This window comes from Miniopterus schreibersii, assembly GCF_964146895.1.
Source record: "Miniopterus schreibersii genome assembly, chromosome: 7".
Taxonomy (NCBI): Eukaryota; Metazoa; Chordata; class Mammalia; order Chiroptera; family Miniopteridae; genus Miniopterus; species Miniopterus schreibersii.
The window spans coordinates 22,057,724-22,079,950 of NC_138108.1; the positions used below are offsets into that span (position 1 = coordinate 22,057,724).

The window sequence follows — 22,227 nt, forward strand, 5'->3', positions numbered from 1 at the left end:
ACTATGCAAAACGAAGATTATTTTTCAAATTCATAAATATGTGTTGGAGCTTTTTCCAGAATCTAAAGATTTATGCCTTTCATTAATTCTGAAAAATTCTCAGCTATTACTTCTTCAAATATTTTCTCTTTTCATTATGTTTTATCTTCTAATGAAATTTCCTTTCAGCTTATGATGGATGTTTAGTCTTCATATCTCTTAAGTTGTTTTTACATATTCAACAGCTCCCTAGCTCTGTTATTTCACAATCACACGTATAGAATATTTTTGAACTGCAATCGCAGACATGTAATTAGTAATGCTCAGAATGAGAAACAAACAAGCCAGCATTCAGTGAATATAGAGATAGACAAGCTTGTTCCTCTGTACAATTAGGTAAATTTTTTTAGTTCTTCTTGTCACTGAGATGAGAGTGTAGCAGAAGATTCAGCTACAGCTTTCACCTTGTTTGCCTGGTCTCAGGAACTTACCTCCTGATCCAAGTGACCACAATAGCCAAACCCCGGGGAAACCATCATACAAAGCTTTGAATACCTAAATGTCAGATCCTGTTTGACTCTTGGTTCCCATTTATTTTTTATTTTGTTGTTGTTTTTTTAAATATATCTTCATTGATTTCAGAGAGAGGAAGGAAGAGGGAGAGAGAGAGATAGAAACATCAATGATGAGAGAGTCACTGATAGGCCACCTTCTGCACGTCCCCAACTAGGGATCGAGCCCGCAACCCAGGCATGTGCCTTGACCGGGAATCGAACCCCGATCGCCTGGATCCTAGGTCCACCCTCAACCACTGAGCCACGCCCGGACGGGCTATTTTGTCCTTTTATTTCATTGTGACTGCAGCTCTGCATTTAAAAATAATTAAAATACGTTTTTAATCTTGTATTTTTGGGTGTTTGTATTATATGTTGCCAACCACTGGTTGTTGGTGCAAAAATCAATGCTAACAGGAATCCCTGATTTGGGGTGGGGTGAAGGAGGAAACTTTACTCAGTGCAAAACCACTCAATTGCGACACAGCACAGTTGTGAAAACAGCTAGGTTGTGAAAAGGCCCTGGGGAAAGGCCTAGGTTGAGGCCCCTCTTCAGTTAGATAGCTCTGCTCTGTTCTAGTCCCCTCCAGTCTGCAGTGTTCTGGCTTGCTCTGCTCGGCTTTGCTCAAGTAAGATGTCTTTGGTGTTTCAGCTCCAGAGGGGAGCTGACTTACTTAGTAGACAGAAGTCCCTGCCCTGGTTCCTGTTTGATCAGTCCAAATGCAAATAAGGACTCCAAATCTTTGAAGTTTGATTGGTACAAAAGGCACTACTCCCATTGGTCAGAATGAAGCCACTCAGATTGATTGGTGAAGAAGCTCCATTTGGATGGGGAAAGTCTCAGTCCTATTAGTTGAAACAGGATTCTAAAAACTTCTTTTTTTTTTGGTTTCCATAGCAATTTATTCATTAACATCTATCCAATATGCCATGTGTACTGTGCTGACAAATGGACACTGAGAGGATTTAACAAGTTTGTCATTTAATAAGTCTGAATTCACTTCCATCACATGGTATTGTACACGGCCATCTGTTGAAACAGATTTCTTTTTAACAGATCTTGGTTTAAAAAAGTCATAGATAATGTAAGTTCTGTATAAACTGGTTGGAAGTTTTGACTTATAAGCCTCAACTTCATCGCAGAATAAAGAATGTAGGCCAAAGAAAGCATAATCGGTCAGTCGTATAGAACAGTATTGTTTCTATAATCTGGAGCTTTCTGAATGGACGAGTTCAGGCCTGATGCAACTGTAAAAAGATTACTTAATGAATAGACTATATGGAAATTGTACAAAATGTTATTAACTTTAATTGTTAAGAGCTTAAACTGCACTACGTTACTAATTGCTATTCAAACTCAAAAACCTGGTTTTGAATCCTCAAGAAGGGGGTATGGATATACCTCCTTGTACTTGAGAGGGTGTCAATATATATTTCAACAGAAACTTTGGCTTTAGGAAAGAGTCACAAACATTTAAAATAATGGCTTTAAGCCCACCCGGGCATGGCTCAGCGGTTGAGAATCGACCTAGGATCCAGGAGATCAGGGTTCGATTCCCGGTCAGGGCACATGCCCAGGTTGCGGGCTGCAGCCGATCAATGACGATCTCATCATTGATGTTTCTATCTCTCTTTCTTCCTCTCCCTTCCTCTCTCTGAAATCAATAAAGATATATTTTTTAAAAATAAAATAAAATAAAAATAAAATAATGGGTTTAATCATCACTGTAAGTATACGGTAGAGGAACGTGTGCTTTAATTAAATACACATTATACCAGTGATGCTGGCAAGGTTCAAAGTTACCCCTAATGGTGACAGCTATAAAAACCAGTTTGTACATGACAAGACAATGAGAGAAATGAGCAATCCCTTTGAAACAAATACTTAAAAATTAAAAACAAAATGTTCACAGTGATTTGTATCAACAGTATGCATTTTATGACAATAAACACGTACAGAATGAGCACCCTAGGGCTCTCTTTATATCCTAAAGAAAACGAGCATTTACATTATTCATGGGTTGTACTGAATAAAAAAAGTTGATTGCACACTTATCCCCTCAGACAGGATAAACTGCCCTAGGGTGTACAGCTTTACCACCATCATTAAAGTTGTTTGTATGAGGAAGAGGGAATGAAAAAACATAACAGCTTTTCTTGGGAGTGAAGTCTTTCATCTGCTGTTATAACCAGCAAACGCCATTCATTCATTAACTGAAAAATGGGAGGGAGCCCCAAACACACTATTTGAGCAAGCTGACCAATACACATTACAGCTTTAAAAATTAAGGTTATGTACTATATGTTACAAGTCCCAACTAGGCAGTGTCAAAATGACATCTATTTCTCTGCTTGCTTTGTGATCATACCCCTTGGAGGTGTTACAGGTCTCGTGGTGTTTGGCTTCTTTTTCTCTGCAGGCTTTAAAATCTGAAAAGAGCACATTAGTGTTTCGCCCACACTCATCATGGCACCTGCATTGTCAAACTCTCCGCAATAATTGGGTGCAGAAAACAGAGTGACCAACTGCCTCTTTGCAAAAAACTCATATCCATCTTCAACCACTTGATGAGTTCTACATATAAGATCCAAATCATGCTTATGGAGAAATTCTGCAACCACTTCTGTACCAAATGTGAAGGACACTCCTCTGTCATTTTCACCCCAGCCTAAGACATCTTTATCAGGGTCAGACCACAAAAGATCACAAAAACCACCTTGATCTGGTACATCAGTTGGTCGCATAATCCGCCGAATCTGCTCCATAGATTGAAGATCTGGTGATAAACCTCCATGACAGCAAAATATTTTCTCATCCACAATGGCTGCTATCGGCAAACAGTTAAAACAGTCTGTGAAAGTTTTCCATAGCTTAATGTTATATCTTCTTTCACATTCATCATAAAATCCGTAAATTCTATTGATGCTGGCACATTCGTGGTTTCCTCTGAGAAGAGAAAAATTCTCAGGAAGAGGCAGATGGTCTCCAGCCACTGCTTCCCCCTGTCCACATAGTCCCCAAGAAACAGGTAGTTGCTTTCTGGCGGGAAATCACTATACTCAAAAAGTCAAAGCAAATCATAGTACTGCCCATGGATATCACCACAGATTTTGAGTGGTGCCTCAGGCTCTAACAGGATAGGCTGCCTGAGGAAGATCTCCCGGGATTTTAGGCACAGCCCTCGGATTTCATTCTCCTGTAGCTCTACGTTCTTCCCAGGCTTGGACCCCCTCACTTCCAGCAGCCGTTGAATGATGCTGTCAATGTTGAATTTATCTATATCCATCATCGCCTTCCCACCGCCGACTCTGCCGCAGGGGCGCCGCCGGCGGCTCGCGCCCAGGACTCACCCCTCCTTTCCCAAGCCACGAGCAGGGCAGTGTGGCAGCAGCCCCGACGGGTACCCCCCCAACCGCCCCGCTTCCTGCTTCCTCCTCTCTCCCCACTGGAACCACGAGAGCTAAAAACTTCTTTATAAGAGCTGGCTCAGATGGCAGAAACTGTGCAGAAAGGCAGTTCAGTGCGGGAGGAAAGCAGCTTAGTGCAAAATTCTCCCTTAAGTGTGGTTTGTGTGAGAGGTCCTTGTTTAGAAATTGCTGCTAGGCTCTGGTTTTTGTTTGAATTTAAGTCCAGTTAAGCCACCAGAATCCCTTCTTAGTAGGAATGTTCTTTCTTGGGGTTCACAATGTCTTTTCAAGTTATGTTATGTGCCATCGTTCCAGAAATAAAATCTATAACTGTGTTTTACATATTACTCATGGGAATTTAAGGGGCATGTAAAAAAACAATGCTTTAGGTTTGAAAGTGAGTCAGGAAGGAAAGGCGGAGATTGTATCAAATGGACAGGGAGTATGAGAAAATGGAGAGGAGGTTGGGAGCTGTGCTGGAGGCTAAATGGAGAATGACTGCTAAGACATGGAGAAGTGAGAAATAAGGAGGGACCAAGATATGGAAACGAGTCAAGTTCCCATCAATAGATGAGTGGATAAAAAAGTTGCAGTGCATAAATACAATGGAATATTACTTGGCAATAAAAAACAATGAAATCTTACCATTTGTGACAGCATGGGTGGATCTAGAAGGTATTATGCTAAGTGAAATAAGTCAGTCAGAGAAAGACAAATACCACATGATTTCACTTATAGGTGGAATCTAAAGAACACAATAAACAAAACTGAAACAAACTCACAGATACAGGGAATAGACTGACAGTTGCCAGAGCAGAAGGGGATTAGAGGAGTGGATGAAAAAAGTGAAAAGATTAAGAAGTACATATTGATAGTTACAAAATAGTCACAGGGATGTAAAGTACAACACAAGGAATATAGTCAATAATACTATAGTAACTACGTATGGCGCCAGGTGGGTACTGAAAATATTGGAGGGAACACATTGTAAGGATATGATTGTCTAACCACTAAGCTGTACACTTAAAATACTAAATGATACTGAATGTAAACTGTAATTGAAAAATATAGTTTAGCCCAGCCGGGTGTGGCTCAGCGGCTGAGCATCGACCTGGGATCCAAGCGATCGGGGTTCGGTTCCCAGTCAGGGCATATGCCTGGGTTGCGGGCTCGATCAATGACTCTCTCATCATTGATGTTTCTCTCTCGCACGCGCTCCCTCTTCTTTCCACTCTCTGAAATCAATAAAGATATATTTAAAAAGAAAAAAGAAAAGAAAAATATAGTTTAAAAACAGGAAAGAAAAGGCTTGCTGTGAAAAGCAAGAAACACTCAAATCAGATACACAGAAATGCTGAAAGCAAGAAAGACAACAGAAAAGCTTGAAGCCAAGTGGGAAGGAAAAGCAGCAGCTCAGTAATAGGCACATTATTATAAGAGGCAGTGGGTTTCTCTAGTAGGGAAGTTTAGGTTACTCCGGGTGGGGAGTGGAAATTCAGATGAGTATGTGAGACTATGTGGGAAGAGAGCTCCTATCTGGGTTCTGAAGAGAGAGCTTTACAGAGGACAGAGAAATTCAGAGCTCTCTGATGGTGTTTGAGGAAGCAGCACATGCCAGCTGTTAGAAAAAACAAGGGCATGCTTGTAGCCTGAGCAACAATGGATCAAGAGGAGGGATCCCCAGGGAGGTCTGAAGACACAGGGGAAAATGATGGATGTCCTGCCCTGGCCAGTGTACTCAGTTCCTTGCGCATAGTCCCATGCAATGGAAGGTTGCTGTTTAGATTCCCAATCAGGGCACATGCCCAGGTTGTGGGTTTGATCCAGGTTAGGATGTATGCGGGAGGCAACAGATCAATGTTTCTCTATCACATTGATGTTTCTCTGTCTCTCTCTCTCCCTTCCTCTTTCTCAAAAAAACACACCAAAAAACAAAAAACCACAATAGAAACGTATTTTTAAAAGTAGATGTTATTCTCAAAAAAAAAAAAAAAAGACATCCCTAGGGTAGGTGGGTACCCTGCCTGGTTGAGTTCTAATCAGGATACAGCCCATTTATCTCAGTTCTCTCCTCTGGGGATTTCTGTGTCCAGGGAGCACATCATTATTAGTGATCTGAATAGACAACTCCTTCCCTATAACTTTTTTTTTTTTTACTGGTTCCTGGCTACCTTCCCTCACTCCTGTTTTCTCTCCTGATTTTGGCCTCCAGTTCTGCTCTCCCAGTTCTAAGTATTCCTCAGCCACTTCCCAAGAGCCCTTCTCCTTTTTCCTCTTTCAGACCTTATTCTTTATCCACTTAACCAAGTGTACACTCAGGAGAGAAGCTGCTGAGAAAGCTGAAGATCCACAATGAGACCACAACTCAAGTACCACTGCCTCATGCAATGATCAGGATCAACTCTGCTCACAAAAGCTGTGCTGAGGAAGTCCATGGTTCGGCTGCACTTCTCTTTTTCATGCTCCTCCTCTCAGTCTCTTCCCCTCTTCTTCCTCCTCTCCGTCTTCCTCTTTTCTGCCTCCTCCTCCTCCTGCATCTGTTCTGTCCCTTGGTGTCTCTGACCAGTTACCAACCCTTTGGTCCAGAGCTTTATTTCTTATTTAGTTAACTCTCTTCTCCTTTCTACCCAAACTAAACCTGTCTCTTCCTAGCTTTCCACACTCAAGGATATAATGACTGGCAACTACGTAATTTTGGGGGGTCCAGTGCAAAATTTAAATGTGGGGCTTCATACTTAAAAAGCATGAAATATGCTTTTAAAGGTGCTAAAATGCAAAACCTTTTTTTTTTTTTAATATATCTTTATTGATTTCAGAGAGAGGAAAGGAGAGGGAGAGAGATAGAAACATCAATGATGAGAGAGTCATTGATTGGCTGCAGCCCGCAACCCAGGCATGTGCCCTGACTGGGAACCGAACCCCGATCGCCTGGATCCTAGGTCGATGCTCAACCACTGAGCCATGCCCGGCCGGGCAAATGTAAAACCTTTTGAAGTCAGTCTCTCCCCCACCCCCTTCAGCCTGTAAAAAATAACATAAATGTGTGAACAAAAATGTGGTTCAATGGCAAGTAACATCACAAGGTGGTCTGATCATCAATTACTAAATGGGCAGGTCATGAACAGTACTCATGTCCCAGGCATATCACTTCTTTAGTAAAAGGTTTATGTTTCCCTTAAGCAAGTCCTGTCTACTGTTCTTGAGCATCTAGGTTAAGAGTCCTTTGAAATGCCAAAGTAATCCTCTTTTTGTAGATTCCTCAAAGGCATAACCACCTTCAAGGAAGCACTTAACCTTAACTATCTCATAACCCAATCTCCACCTTGCTTTCTCCCACCTTTATTTAATCATTTTTATATTCCCTCCTTAATCCCAAATACATAAATGGCAAACTGTCATTCTAGGAAGCATTTTTTTTTCTTCAGTCTGTTGAGATCTTACTTTCAGGTGTACCCTGTGTTTTGGCTCAAATAAACTCTAATAGACTCAATAAAGTTTTCTACAGGTTTGGATATTCTTACATTGACAAACACAGCCACTTCAAAATGGAGTCAGAGCTGCCTCCCCAGAGACTCTGCCTTTCATGTTTTACTCCTCAAACCTTTAGAATGTTTAAACTGGACAAACTAACCTTTGGACTGGGCCAAACCAACATTGTATTCCAAACAACTGTTTGCAAAGCTAACAGGGAAGCAGACATTCTGACCACAAGGACTAATTATTAGTGACTCTGTCAATGTAAAAAATGTCCAAACCTGTAGGGAATTTTTATAAGCATTTATTTGAGTCAAACTGATGACATATATAAGGGAGCAAGATCTCAAATACTTCAAAGAATAAGTTTTGCAGCTTCTTTTATGCATTAAAATTAAGAAGGAAACATAAGGAAGATTACATGGAGGTAGGAGAAACCAAGGCGAAGACTGGAGTACAGGATAGTTAACAAGATCGAGTGCTTTCTTGAGAGTGGTTATGGCTTATTTCTAAAGAATATAAACCTAGACATACACAGAAACAATAGACAGGGCTTACTTAAAACAAAGATAAACTTTTTACTAAAAAAGTGAGGTGCCTGGGGGGGGGGGAGAGGAAGACTACTAACCATGACCTGCCCAGTTAGGAATTTATAATCAGATCACCCTGTGAGGTTACTTTCCATAGAACATCTTTTTTATTGTCCAAAACTCCCTTTCTGAAGGTAGAATCAGTAACTATCTATGTGTAGTGTAGGGGAAGAATAAATTTTCCTCTAGCCTCCTAGGTTCTTTCCACTGGTCTAATCATTAAATCAGCATGAGTCAGATTAACAAGAGAAAATAATCAAATTTAGTAAATATGTACACATGGGTGCTGCACATACATGAAAGGGTCAGAGAACCCACATATGTGAGAGGTTCAGGGAAAGTTATGTCAATGAAAGAACATGCAAACCTGTAGAGAATTTTTAGAAGACCTCATTTGAATCAAACTGATGACATGCTGGGAAGCAAAATCTCACATGCTCCAGAGAGTGACAGTTTTGCAGTTCTTTTTATAAATTTTGAATTAAGGAGGAAATTTAAGGAAGATTACATTAAAGTGGGACAGAATAATTAACAAATTATGTGCTGCTTTGAGGGTGGTTACACCTCGAGGGGTCTGGAAAAAGATTACTTCTGACATTTCAAAGGTGTTAGCCTAGATGCATAAGAACAACGAATAGAGCTTGCTTAAGGCAAAGATAAGCCTTTTGTAGACCTGGAGCACCCGTTATGACTTGCCTCGTTAGAAATTTATGATCAGGCCACCCTGTGAGGTAACTTTCTGTCACTGAACTTGTCAGATTTATTACAAAGCCCTTTTTTTGTTCACAGTTAAAATGAGGTAGATGAGGCAATTCTGAGGTAAAGATGAGGTAAGGTAGCTTGGGGCTTCAAAAGGTCACTGCAGGATGATAGTAAGACATGTTCAGTAATTAGTAGTTTGCCCTGCCAAATAGTTTGGTTAGAAAAACAGAATTGTAAGAACCTTTTAAATATTATAAGCATGAAAGAGGAGAGTCAGCATGCCCAGCAAAGACCAGCTTATGATAAAAAAGCATGGAACGTCCAAGCAAGGCCAATAAGAAGGAAACCTTGGATAAATAACCCCAGAATGCTCTATTAATTTCATTTCCCACAAATTATTACTGTTTTTTAAAAAATTATAATGGGAGATTTACAGCATAACCCTCTGTGTAAACTTCATGCTTATTAGCATATATATTATTTTTCAATATGTTTTTATTAATTTCAGAGAGAGGGAGGGAGAGTAAGAGAGAGAAAGAAAAATCATTGATGAGAAAAAGTCATTGATCAGCTGCCTCCTGCACACTCCCCACCAGTTATCAAGTCCAAAATCCAGGCATGTGCCCTGACCAGGAATCAAACCTTGACCTCCTAGTTCATAGCGGGACACTCAACCACAGAGCCACACCTGCCAGGTATTAGCATATATTTTAATCCTGAATAAAACTGTATAAAATTCTCATTTCACCAAGCAGAAATACAAGTACTGGTTCCTGATGTCTTAAAAAATTATGTTAAAAAATACACCTAATTAAAAAAAATAATTGGATGCCTGAACCAAATTATTCAATCATTCAAACTTCTTCATTGAGCACCTTGCCAAGAATTCTGTTAGATATTGAGGATTCAGTACAACAGAGGTAGAGAGACCTAACACCCTGAGCAAACCACTGAAGTCAAGATTTTTGAGTGGGCAACATCAGTTAAGGGTTTCCACTATACAAACAGTTTCAGAAAGGCTTGGTTTTGTCTAGTCTATACGTTATTATAAAACCGAGCACATCAAGATTTATAGTTCTTGGTTATGTGTCTTCTTCCTAAGTAGAATAAAAGCTCTTTGAATAACATGATTGCATTGCAGACCACTATATATTCCTGAGTGTTGCACGATGCTTGTATCCAGGCAGGTACTGAGTGCCTCTTGGGTAAATGAATATGTATCAATGCAAATCAAACAGAGGAGATTTTTCTTTATGTTTCAAGGTTCCTGTGGTCTCTGTGATGGCTACTGGTTCTTCCCTAAGAATAATGGAGTAGTAGTTTATACTGTTACACAGGACAATCATAGGAGATTCTGAAAATCAAATAAAGCAACCACTGAGATGAATGAGGTGAAGTGGGGCTTAGACAGAAGAGTGTATTTGGGCAATATTTAAATCGGGCAAGAGAAGGACAGAGTGACAAAAAAGCAGGAACATAAGAACATTTGGTAGGAACTGGAAAACCATTTAGTTTGATGCTTTTATTGTATGAATGAAAAGAAAATGTCCCAGAGGTAAACTGACTTTTCAATGCCACATAAGACTTATTCTATAGAGGCAGAATTAGAGAAAGAGGAACAGAATGAGCGCTGGCAACAAGGGGAGATGCTGAAAGCCAGAGAAGAGTCAGAACTGGAGGGGAAATGAGAGGCTGAATTGGTGTCTAAGGTTTAGGGAAGGAGCACTTTTTTGGTCCGTTTGTAGAAGTCAGTCAGAACAGAGGCATTGTGGGTGGGATAGGTTCATTTAAACCAGAAATCAAAGACAAACTTCTCTGAGAAAGAAATAACACCTGTAAATGAAATGCTGTTTCTGCAAATTCTGTTGCTAGCAGCTCTCCTCCCAGGTGGTGACAATGAAGATGGTAAGAACTCTGACAACTGCCTAGTCGGATGCAAAAGGGTATGTGTGTGGTGCGGTGTCAAAAGAGTGTGTGCATGTGTTGCAGTGTCCTCAGTGTGTGTGTGTGTGTGCGCGCGCGCGCATGTGTGTGTGTGGTGTGGTGTCCTCAGAACATACCTGGAGGGTGAGACTGTCAGCACAGTTCCATTCTAAGTATCCCTTACTCAACTGCCCAGCTGGGTGCAAAAGGGTGTGTGTGTGGTACAGTGTCAAGAGTATGTGCGTGTGTGTTGCAGTGTCGTGTGTGTGTGTGTGTTTCTGTGTGGTATGGTGTCCTCAGAACATATCTGGAGAGTGAGACTCTCAGCACAGTTCCATTCTAAGTATTCCTTACTCTAGGAACCAGTGCTCTTTAGAAGGTTGTATTTAAAGCATGGGGCCTTGGGCAGGTGAATGTCTGCTGAGGTAACTATGATTTCCCTTATCTCCAGATTCTGAGTTTTCCCTTTCTGGCACCTTTTTTCAGTCTCTCTCCTTCCCAATGCCTTTTTTCCTCCTCATTCTATCTCTTCTTTTGCCACAGGCTTCCAGGAGCAGATGTCCTTCAAAATTATCCATATCTCATCCTTCCACAATCGATCCTGGACACAAAGTTGGAACTCCGGTTGGTTGGATGACTTGCAGACTCTTAGGTGGGAAAGCAAATCTGGCAGTATTTTTCTGCAGCCTTGGTCCAAGGGCAACTTGAGCAACAAGGAGATAACAGACCTGGAAGAGCTCTCCCGTGCATTCCACAAAGCACTGCCGCAATTTCGTAACTATGCCATTCAATGGAAGTTTGAATGTAAGTTCCATTCCCAAAATGGGGAGGTGCAATGTTTGTGTGGGGGGGGTCTCAATGAGTTTCTTATTCCATTTCCCCCCCACATTCAATCTCTTCATCAATCTCTGTCTGTACATTTATTGTAACCTATGGCATTTCGTTCACCCTAGATTATTATAACCACAACTCTCCCACACTAAGTGCTTCCTTATTCTCTTGCTCTCACCATTTATGTCACCTTCTTTCAACAATTTGTGCTCCATTCTATTTCCAAAAACAGGTCATTTCTTCCTCCACCTTCAACTACCACCAATTATGCTTTTTTGGAAATTCTGATTAAACCAAACTTTGTCCCATTACCTCAAATCCCCCAAACTTCTCTCTTCTACTTCCTTTTTTTGCTTCCACTAATTTCATCTTTTTTACTTCCTCTTCCCTAGATCCCATTGAATTACAGATAGCAATGGGTTGTGAGCTGCACCCTGGGGGAGCCACGGAAGTCTTCGATCGACTTGCTTATCAAGGATCAGAGCTTGTGCACTTCCAGAACAATTCATGGTTGCCATCTATAAAGAATGAAACTAAAGCACAGCAAGCATGCAGAGTATTCAATCAGGCCCATGCCACCAACAAAATAATACACAGGTTCCTCAGTGAAACCTGCCTACGTTTCCTCTTCAGTGTCCGTGATATAGGGAAGGCAGACCTCCAGAAAAAAGGTCAGTCCCACATCCTTCCTCCAAAATTTTTCTATTTTTAAAATTATACCTTCCTACTACCCCTTTAAATTGAGGATAAGAAGGAGTCAAGAGGGAGAGGGATAATGCATGATGAATTCCCAGCATGAGATAGATGTGTCTGTCTAAACTGATGTGAAGACATAAACCTCCAAGTCTGTGTTAGAGTCCTTATTTGAATATCTTTCCTGTCCTCTGCAGTAAAACCAGAAGCCTGGCTGTCCACTGGCCCCAATTCTCATTCTGACCGTCAGATGCTGGTTTGTCACGTCTCTGGCTTCCATCCAAAGCCAATCTGGGTTAAGTGGATGCGAGGTGAACAGGTACAACAGGGCACTCAACAAAGTGATATCTTGCCCAATGCTGATGGGACATGGTACCTTAGAGTTTCCTTGGATGTGGAAGCCACTGAGACATCTGGTCTATCTTGTCGGGTGAAACATAGCAGTCTAGAAGGCCAGGACATCATCCTCCACTTGGGTAAGAAAAAAATGGGGCCCACACTGGGAATAGGAGTAGACAGTCCACAAGAGGAGCAGGAGAGCCAAATAAAAAATTTGGGACTTATGGACGCCAAGCCCAAAAGAAAGAAAATAATTTTTTGAATAAATAAAAGAGTTGAAAATGAGACCTGTAGATGTAGGAAGATGTTGAAGGTTAGATGAAAGATTCATCTCTGAAGAAGGATGAGAGAGAAAATAGGAAGAGAGGACATTAGTGAGATGAACACTCAAATGAAAAAAGACAGAAAAATGTAGTAAATGAGGTGGATTTGAAATGACACTCTTGTGTGCATCCAAACCCACAGAACATCATCATAGCTCCCTGGGCTTGATCATCTTGGCAGTGATGGTGCCTCTGGTGCTTCTGACAGGTCTTGCATTTTGTCTTAAAAAGCACCGGTGAGTTTTTTGTATTCGTCTTTCCTGTACTTTTATCCACTCCCTAACTTGTCTTCCCATCTTCTCTCTCTCCCCACCCCCCCCATTAGTTCTTCTTTCCTCAGTCCCTTTCCTTTTACTCTTCAATTCTCACCTCCACCTCATGCAGAGTAACTTTCATCTCTGTTCTTATTAGGTCACACTGTGAACCTCCTCCCACTCTTCTTCCTTTGGAATGAGATTCCAGCAGCCCTGGGACTCAGGACATATTAAACGCAGCATGGTGATAATGTCCTTTCAACTCCCCTTGTACAAGTTCTGTTGTTGTTTATGTTTGTTTACTGATCAGTTATTAATATAAGCTCAATGTAATTTTGCATGACTTGCTTTCTGACCCAGTTCTGAGACTTTAAAATGCATATTTTAACTCTGGATAAAATGAGATCCTAGCAACATCTACATATTGAAAAATTAATGAATCTCAGGTCCATTTCAGATGTTATTTCCTTCTCGGGGCTTTCCCTCATTCACAAGTGAAGCAGTGCCTGAACTCCCACCACACTTTTCAGTGTACTTTGTTGAATCTGCTTCTCACTTTTTATCCTTTGTTGCAGTTATGTGGGCCCATTTCCCCCTACTGATTTTTAAGTTTCTTGAGAGCAAAGTCTTTTTAAAGTTTGTATCATTTACAAAGTGTATTAACTGAATGTAATATGTTTTCAATAAAAGTCTGTGTTAAGTTTATGCCAAATATATAGTCTTTTCTTACTCTTTATCTCCCTGACGTGTTTGTAGCAGTTGAGACATTTTATGTTCTTTTTGTTAAAAGTCTTCACGCTTTACTAGTTCCTTAGTGACTTCTCCGAGTCCCTGAGGAGAAAAACAATTTTGCCTCTAACCATTCTTATAATTTAACTGTAGAGATCTACTGGTGTAAAATTTTTGCTCCAAGTATTTTAAACAAAAAGAGGAAGGCAGGATATAGTCCTTGCTATTTAGTGTGGTTCGGCAACAGAGTTATCCCCTTGGAGCTTGTTAGAAATCTAGACTCTTGGACCTCACCACAGACTTACTGAATCATAACTGCATTTCAGCAAAATCAGCAATGGATTCATAGGTACATTAAAATTTGAGAAGCACTGCCCAGCCGGGTGTGGCTCAGTGGTTGAGCATCGACCTAGGATCCAGGCGATCAGGGTTCGATTCCCGGTCAGGGCACATGCCCGGGTTGTGGGCTAGGCAGCCGATCAATGATTCTCTCATCATTGATGTTTCTATCTCTCCCCCTCTTTTCCTCTCTCTGAAATCAATAAAGATATGTTTAAAAAAAGCATTTTGAGAAGCACTGATACAGGTGCAGTCTGAGAGGTAGCAGTGCAAGCGTGTCACAGAAGCAAAAAGAAGATGGTCAAGAAAAGAGATCAGTGTGTTCACAGAATTGAAATGAGATCAAAGCAAGGAGAGTACATATAGTGCATCCTTGCTATTTATTGTGGTGTGTTAAAGACACTGTGATCACTGAATTAATGAATGTTGAGTCACTGCTCCTAGGGAAAATACAGGGTTACGTTCCTGTGAATCTCTGGTCAAAACATTTTTGTCCACTAATGAATATACAGCTCTGCTTTATGTGTGTTTCTGTTTAAAGACACCTTATTTAATGTATAATTTCAAATCATTTATTATATGTAGTATTTTTTGATGTTTTTATTGGTTTTAGAGAGAGAGGAAAGGAAAGGGAAAGAGGAAAAAACATCAATGTGAAAGAAAAACATCAATCAACTACCTACTGAGGATGGAACCCATAAGGAATCAAATGGGTGACCTTTTGGTGCACGGGATGACACTCAACCGAGTCACATGGGTTAGGGCTGCAGTATTTTTTAAGAAAACACCAGCTAAGAGTATTTAACATTTACTGACACTGGGTGATGTAATTTTAAATATTTTTTACTTTTAGCCACACAGCTGTGCTATTATGCTTTCAAAAAACGAATAAAAATGGTCATTATATCATGAATTCACAAAGCTAGCTCCCTTTCCACCTACTCCACAGCTTCATCATAGCATTATAAATGTTACTTTAGCAGGCTGTGAGCAGCTCTACATACAGGTCAGCAAATTCCTCTTCTTTTTTCTGGATTTGCTACACTGTTGATTTATTAACACTCAACTCATGGCCCTATAACTCATGCCTGAACGAAGTATATCTACACATGCATTTCGTCTGTAAGGCATATTACAGTCTATTTGTGCTCAGGAACACTAGAGCTCCTCAGCACTATGCTTCAGGGATATTTTAAAAGTCAAAATGACCAATAAACAGCACAAGAAATGTGAAAAACGTGGCACTAAACAGACCATGAAAGGGATACTTGTTTATAGTGGGAACACTGAAACAAGAAGGAAGAGCGTCACCTTGTGTCACCTTGTTTCACCTCAACACAAATGGCGGAGTAAACTGAGATACCCACGAATAGACTTTAATTACTTCAGAATTCATTAATTCGTTCCAAAACTAATTCCTAAGCACTTGCCATGCAGCAGAAACATACTAGTATAAAGTAGTGAGGAACAGAAAGATCATCACGGTCTTCTGAACTTAAAAATTTTGTCCTCTGAGGAAACAAGGTGGTGGCGTATGTAGCAACTGTACCCAACGGCTCCCACAACCACATCAAAATTACAACTAAAATACAGAACCACCATCACTCAGAACCTCTTGAACTCTGGCTGCACAGAAGTCCTACAACCATCGAGACCTGCAGGAGGGGCGGAAACGCAGGCAGATCAGGGCTGAATCCCGGAGATGTGGCCGCGGGCCCACACCCGGTGCCACAGTTTAAACCCGGGAGGGACATCTCCAGGGTGGAGGTTTCCCAGAGGAGGGGTCCCAGCCCCACAGCAGGGCCCCAGCTCAAGGCTCCAGGGCCGGGAAGAGAGATCCCCACAACTCCAGGCTATGAAAACCAGAAGAGACTATTGCTGAGGGTCACAGAGGCTGTGGGAGCCCCAGCAGCTCCTCTTAAAGGGCCGCACACGGACTCACTCAGATGCGCTTCCTCTGAGCCCCAGCGCGGGGCAGCAGCTTGAAAGGAACCTGGGACACTTGGGGAGGAACTAACCTGCCTGAAATCGGGGTGAGAGGTGGAGGGGCAGCTTTCTCCCAGGCAGAAGAGCTAGCAGAGGCCATTGCTCCTTTGGTGAGCCCTCCCGGCACACAGCCGGCAGGCAGGCGCCATATTTCAATCCCCAGCACCTGACTCACACCTTTGGCCCCGCCCCGTGATTCCTGGAGACCCCGCCCCTCCCCACCTGCAGGCTCATCCAGGCCACTTCCAGGGGCTTTTCTACACAAGTGGTGCCTCAAGCTTTATGCTTAGGACTTCCCTAAAATCTCTCAAACAAGCAGCACCGTGCCCCATAAGCCTTGATAAGTGGCCCCAGGCCTGGCACTAGTGGCAGCCTGCACTGGCTCATAGCTTGGCCTCTCCTGGACAATGGCAAGTCCAGCACAAGTAGCAGCCAACTACAGTTCGCTAGGTGGCCCTGGGAAGAGCTGGCAGAGGCTGACTTTGCACCTCCAGGGAGGCCCCAGAGACAGTGCACCTGGTAGTCACACTCAACCACGCTGGATTACAACCCTACCACATCCAAGAGTGACACACTCAATGGGAGCACTTGGTAAACACCAAAGCTCCACTGATGTAAATCCTGCTCCATAGGGGTGTCTCCAGCACAGCAGCTCTTTGGCTGTAGTTGCAGCTGGTCCTCAGAGCCGATTGGCCTGGGGGTCAATTCCTCCCAGTGATGCCAACACCAACCAAGGCTCAACTACAACAGGACAGTGCACACGACCCACACAGGGGAGCACCTAGAAGGCACAGCTCAGGTTACTGGGAGGCTGAGTCACTGGACCCTACAGGACACCTACTACACAAAGCCACTCTACAAATTCCAGGAGACATAGCAGCTCTACCTAATACACAGAAACAAACACCAGGAAGCAGCCAGAATGCAGAGGCATAGAAATATGTCACAAAGGAAAGAACAGAAGAAATCTCTAGAAGAGGTACTAAATGAAATAGATCCAAGCAAGCTAACAGAGAGTTCAGAATTTTGGTTATAAGGATGCTCAACCATATTAGTAAGAGTATTACAAAAATAACTGAGAAAATCAATGACATAATAAAGTACCAATCTGAAATGAAGGCTACGGGAACTGAAATGAAGAATAACTTACAGGGAATCAACAGTACAGTAGAGGACGCTGAGAATCAAATCAGCAATTTGGAACATGAGGAAACAAAAAACACCCAACCAGAAGAGCAAAAAAAGGAATCCAGCCCGGTCAGGCGTGGCTCGGCGGTTGAGCGTCAGCCTAGGATCCAGGAGATCAGGATTCGATTCTAGGTCAGGGCACATGCCTGGGTTGCGGGCTCAATCCCCCGCGGGTGCCGTGCAGGAGGCAGCCAATCAATGACTCTCATCATTGATGTTTCTCTCTCTCTCTCTCTCTCTCTCTCTCTCTCCCTCCCTCCCCCTCTTCCTTTCTCTCTCTGAAATCAATAAAGATATATAAAAAGTAAATAAAATAATAAAAAATCCAGAAATATGAATATAGTATAGGAGTCTCTGGGACAACTTTAAGAGGCCCAACATTCATATTATTGGGGTGCCAGAAGGAGAAGACAGAGAGCAAGAAACTGAAAACCTATTTGAAAAAATAATTACAGAAAACTTCCCCTACCTGGGGAAAGAAATAGACTTACAAGTCCAGGAAGCACAGAGGGTCCCAAACAAAAGAAACCCAAAGAGGCTCACAGCAAGACACATCATAATTAAAATGCCAAAGGTTAAAGACAAAGACAGAATCTTAAAAGTAGCAAGAGAAAAGCAGTTAGTTACCTACAAGGGAGCACCCATACGACTGTCAGCTGATTTCTCAACAGAAACTTTGCAGGCCTGAAGGGAGTGGCAAGAAATATTCAAAGTGATGAAAAACATGGAACTACAACCAAGACTGCTGTACCCAGCAAAGCTATCATTTAGAACTGAAGGTCAGATAAAGAACTTCACAGATAAGAGAAAGCTAGAGGAGTTCACAACCACCAGACCAGCACTACAGAAAATGTTGAAGGGTCTTCTTTAAGAAGAAGCTAATGAACAAAAGAATCTGACGAACTAAATAGATCCAGAGACAGGCAACAGACGATCATATTTCAGAGGAAAGAGGGAAGGGGGTGGAGGGTGGGAAGAGATTAACCAAAGAAGTTACATGCATATATGCATAACCCATGGACACAGTCAATAATGGGGTGAAGGCCTGGGGAGAGGGTGGGAGGGAGGAGGAGGGGGTCAACTGGGTGGAAAAAATGGGGCACCTGTAATACTTTCAACAATAAAGATAAATTTTTTAAAAAAAATTTGCCCTCCTAATTTGATTCCATAAGTATATTGTTTTCATTCCTGCATCTATCTTAGTTTCTTAGTACAGCAACTTATTGCGGTTGAACTAGGGGAAAGGGACTGAGCTCTAGTTTGTTTAGAGAGCTGAGAGACGGGGACCAGGGGAAGAACATCCATATGAATCTAGTGCAGGTGGCAGCAGATACATGTCAAAATTTTTGCAAAATTAAGTGGAGATGGGAGATGGGGGAAAGGTAAAAATAGCGGGACGGGACAAAACAAACAGTGGGACTGCTGCAATTTTCCTACCTGCACTATACTGGTTGGTTACTTCTCTAGGTGTCAATCTACCTTGACATACATGCATAGCAGCCATGTGGTTTCTGGTTGGTTGACTCCTCTCTCATCTGTACTTTGAACCTGATCAGCCTAAGGCAAATGTGAGAAAGCATCCCTGACAATGTGATAGGCTAAAGGATGGACTGTTAACATATAATTTAAGCCAAATCATCATATAGATGCCATGTATCCTAGCTCAGAGTAATGGTTCAGGGCTAGGCAGGCATCTGCTCTGAGGTGGTACAGTTTACATAGAGCCTGATTCTTGTGTTTGATGGTAGGGAAAAAAGATGCTCTTTCTTGTCCTGGATGTTATGATGTGAGATATGAAGCTTGAAACAACTGAAGCTATTTTTTCAACACCAGAGAAGCAAGCTGAAGATAAAATTATAAATTCAAGAAGGCAAAGGAATTATATACCTGAAATTTATTAAGAGGGTATATCTTAAGTATTCTCCATTCAAAAGAATAAAGTAACTATGTGAGTTAACGGACATGCTGATTAACTTGACTGCTGTGATCATTTCACAACATATACATAAATCAAAACAGTGAATTGTAGACTTTAAATATATAAAATTTTCATTTGTCAGTTATACCTCAATAAGCTGAAAACAGCAGCAACCACAACAAAATTTTTTTTTAACAAGGAAGAGACAACAGAGCCACAGAAGAGTACAGATTAAACTCTAGCTAAAGCCGAAGTGACCATGATTTCTCACTTATGTCAGCCCATAAATTCCCTTTATTGCTTTAGCCCAATAAGTGGGATTCTTTTTTTTGTTTGTGACAGAAACATCTTCTGATCTACATGAACCTCAAGGAACTGTTAATCTTCCTTGCAACATTTCTCTTTACTTCTCTCTTCCCTTTCCTTTATTCTTTAAAATTGGTTTCTTGTCCTTTTACTTTTTCTATCGTGTCTTTGTTCTGTTCAACTCTTACAACTGTCTTGCTTTTTAACTATGACATCTGGACCAATCCCTCTCCTGAACTCTTCATACATTTCTAACAAACCACTGACAAGGAATCAAAGTGCTGGTTCCGCTGCTGGGTAAGTAAGTAACTTTGGAAAGGCTCCCTGATCTTCCTTGCTTTCTTTAGTTAAATGGTGACAAAAATACATACTCAGGGTTTTCACAGAGATGAAAAAACAATCTAGCACCACTTTTTTTTAAATCCTCACCTGAGGATATGTTTTTATTGAGTTGAAAGAGAAACATGGATGTGAGAGAGAAACATCACTCAGTGGCACACCAACCGGGAATCAAACCCATAATCTTTTGGTGTATGGGATGATGCTCCAACCAACTGAACCACTCAGCCAGGGCTAGCACCAGCACTTTATAAATCATAAAATGTTGCTGCAATGACAGTTAATCAAAATGCAAGACATTTACCATGGAGTATCTCCTGAAACAATAGGTTTGTTTCTTTTGTCTTCATTCATTCATCCATTCCTTACATATTCAGCTTTTACTATTTGTATCATAAACACAATCACTGAAAATTGTTCTAAAATATGAGGTGCAGCTGTGTCTCCAAGTATTTCAAAAAAATTAATAATGTCTTCTTCCAAGCTTGTTCCTGTTTTGTTGGCTTCCTAAACAAACATTTTGTCTCAGTCACAGTGGGCTCAAGTTTAGGGGATAGTAGTTTCCATAACTAAGATTCTCCTCAAGAAAGGAGAGAGACCTCAGTATCTAATGTGAGGCAGGTTTGTAACTGAACTTAGAAAATACCAGCTGATATGTAAACCTCCCGGGATTTCTCAACTGAAAGGAACTGGTTGGTTTGTCAGAATTACTAGGCACGTCAGGGCAGCAAGTAAGGGAATGATGACAATGCTACTCCATTTGTGAAAAGACGTAAGGTACTGGGTATTGTGTCCCACCCTAACTGTTGATCAAATGTAAAAATAAAATATTTTTAAAAAGTAAAACTGTGTTAAATAGTAAAAGTGTGTAAGTTAGTATTTAATGATTTTCTAACTTTTTAATTTTGTTCTTAACTATTAATGTCATGTAAAAGATTTGTTTTTAAGATTTTTTTGAAGGAATTTCATATAATGTGACCAGATGGCTATAGTCAGCTTTGTAAATGAGAGGTTTATCATTGTATCATCACATTTATAAATATTTATGTTTCTGCCTCATAATCATTTAATTGAATTCTCTGATTATTATTTCATTGTTTCTGATGTTTTTAAAATCCTCTTCTTATTCACACATGAGAGGAAGTTTAATTGATCAAGTCCACAGTAAGCTGCAAGTTTATAGGAAATTTCTCATTTCTAGAAGAAAGATTAAAAGAAAACTTGTGAAATTTTTAAGTATATACAATTTCAATATAAAACAACAGGAGGGAAATTTCTTCTTATAAGAAATTTCTAATAAATTGGCCACATCTACATACAATGTTCCATCACAGGCAGGAACAGGAAACAGGAAGGAATTTTAGCAAGATTAAAGGAAAAATTAATCCATATTGTGTCATAAAAATTAGTATTAGCCATTCTCACTTTGAAATTCATTTTCTGTGTGACTTCAGTTTGGGGTTAGAAACATTTATTGGTGAATGTGAAAATTGGTGTGGTCTATAAGTTTCAGAAATGGTTTATTTATGCATTGTTCAATTTTCTGTGGCGATCTGTACATTCAGAACCTCAGTATCTAAAAGGAGATACAGACATGGACTATGAACAAAGTGTGGATCTGCACTCACACATCTGCTTTTAATTTTAAATAATCTGAAATTTTAATACAATGGTCACTAAAGATTAGTATTTGCCATCTTTTTTGTTGTTGTTAATCCTCACCTGAGCATATTTTTCCCATTGCTTTTGTTTTTTAGAGAGAATGGAAGGGGGGAGAGAGAGAGAGAAAAATATTGATGTGAGAGAGACACATCAACTAACTGCCTCCCGCACTTGCCCCAACCAGGGCCAACAAGTGAACTCACAGCCAAGGTATGTGCCCTCAACTGGGAATCAAACCTGTGACACTCTAACCACTGAGCCACCGTCGAGAGTAGTTTTTGCAATCTTATCACCATGCATTGTTTTAACATAGGTGAGCACAAATTCTTTTTTTCTGGTTCATAAGTAATTCTAAAGTGACACATATAGGGGATATTACAGCTTTTAAAAGGATTTATTTGTAAATAAGACAGACTAAAAACATATGAGCTAAGATTTTAATTGAGGAAGCTAAAGAAAAGAACAAAATTAAAAAATTAGAAGGTAGAAAATTAAAATTAATTTTAAGGCACTAAAAGTTAAAATAAAAAGCAAAACAAAAAATTGATAAAGGTGGGTCAAGATGGTAAAGTAGCTGTATTCTCCTCCTCCCCACAACCACATCAAAGTTAGAACTAAATTACAGAACAATCATTGAGTACTGCCTGAAGTCTAGTTGAACATAAGTCCTATAACTAAAAATATACAGAA

At 40.7% G+C, this 22,227-nt stretch overlaps 3 protein-coding genes across 4 annotated transcripts in view; 1 reads left to right on the plus strand and 2 right to left on the minus strand.

Moving 5' to 3' along the window:
* Positions 1 to 22,227, minus strand: part of FAM117B (family with sequence similarity 117 member B) — a 71,599-nt gene that overhangs the window by 31,477 nt on the left and 17,895 nt on the right. The window lies entirely within an intron of this gene.
* On the minus strand, positions 1,655 to 3,854 carry LOC308559669 (serine/threonine-protein phosphatase PP1-gamma catalytic subunit-like). The gene is given in 4 exon segments (XM_081142716.1): positions 1,655 to 1,781; positions 2,903 to 3,505; positions 3,508 to 3,601; positions 3,605 to 3,854. Coding segments are annotated over 4 exon segments (987 nt in total). The 5' UTR covers positions 3,824 to 3,854; the 3' UTR covers positions 1,655 to 1,710.
* On the plus strand, positions 10,398 to 13,779 carry LOC308559915 (T-cell surface glycoprotein CD1a-like). Its single transcript, XM_081143227.1, has 6 exons — positions 10,398 to 10,612; positions 11,174 to 11,434; positions 11,854 to 12,132; positions 12,352 to 12,630; positions 12,959 to 13,052; positions 13,228 to 13,779. Exons 1-6 carry the CDS (start codon positions 10,552 to 10,554, stop codon positions 13,268 to 13,270), a joined length of 1,017 nt encoding a protein of 338 aa, XP_080999353.1. The 5' UTR covers positions 10,398 to 10,551; the 3' UTR covers positions 13,271 to 13,779.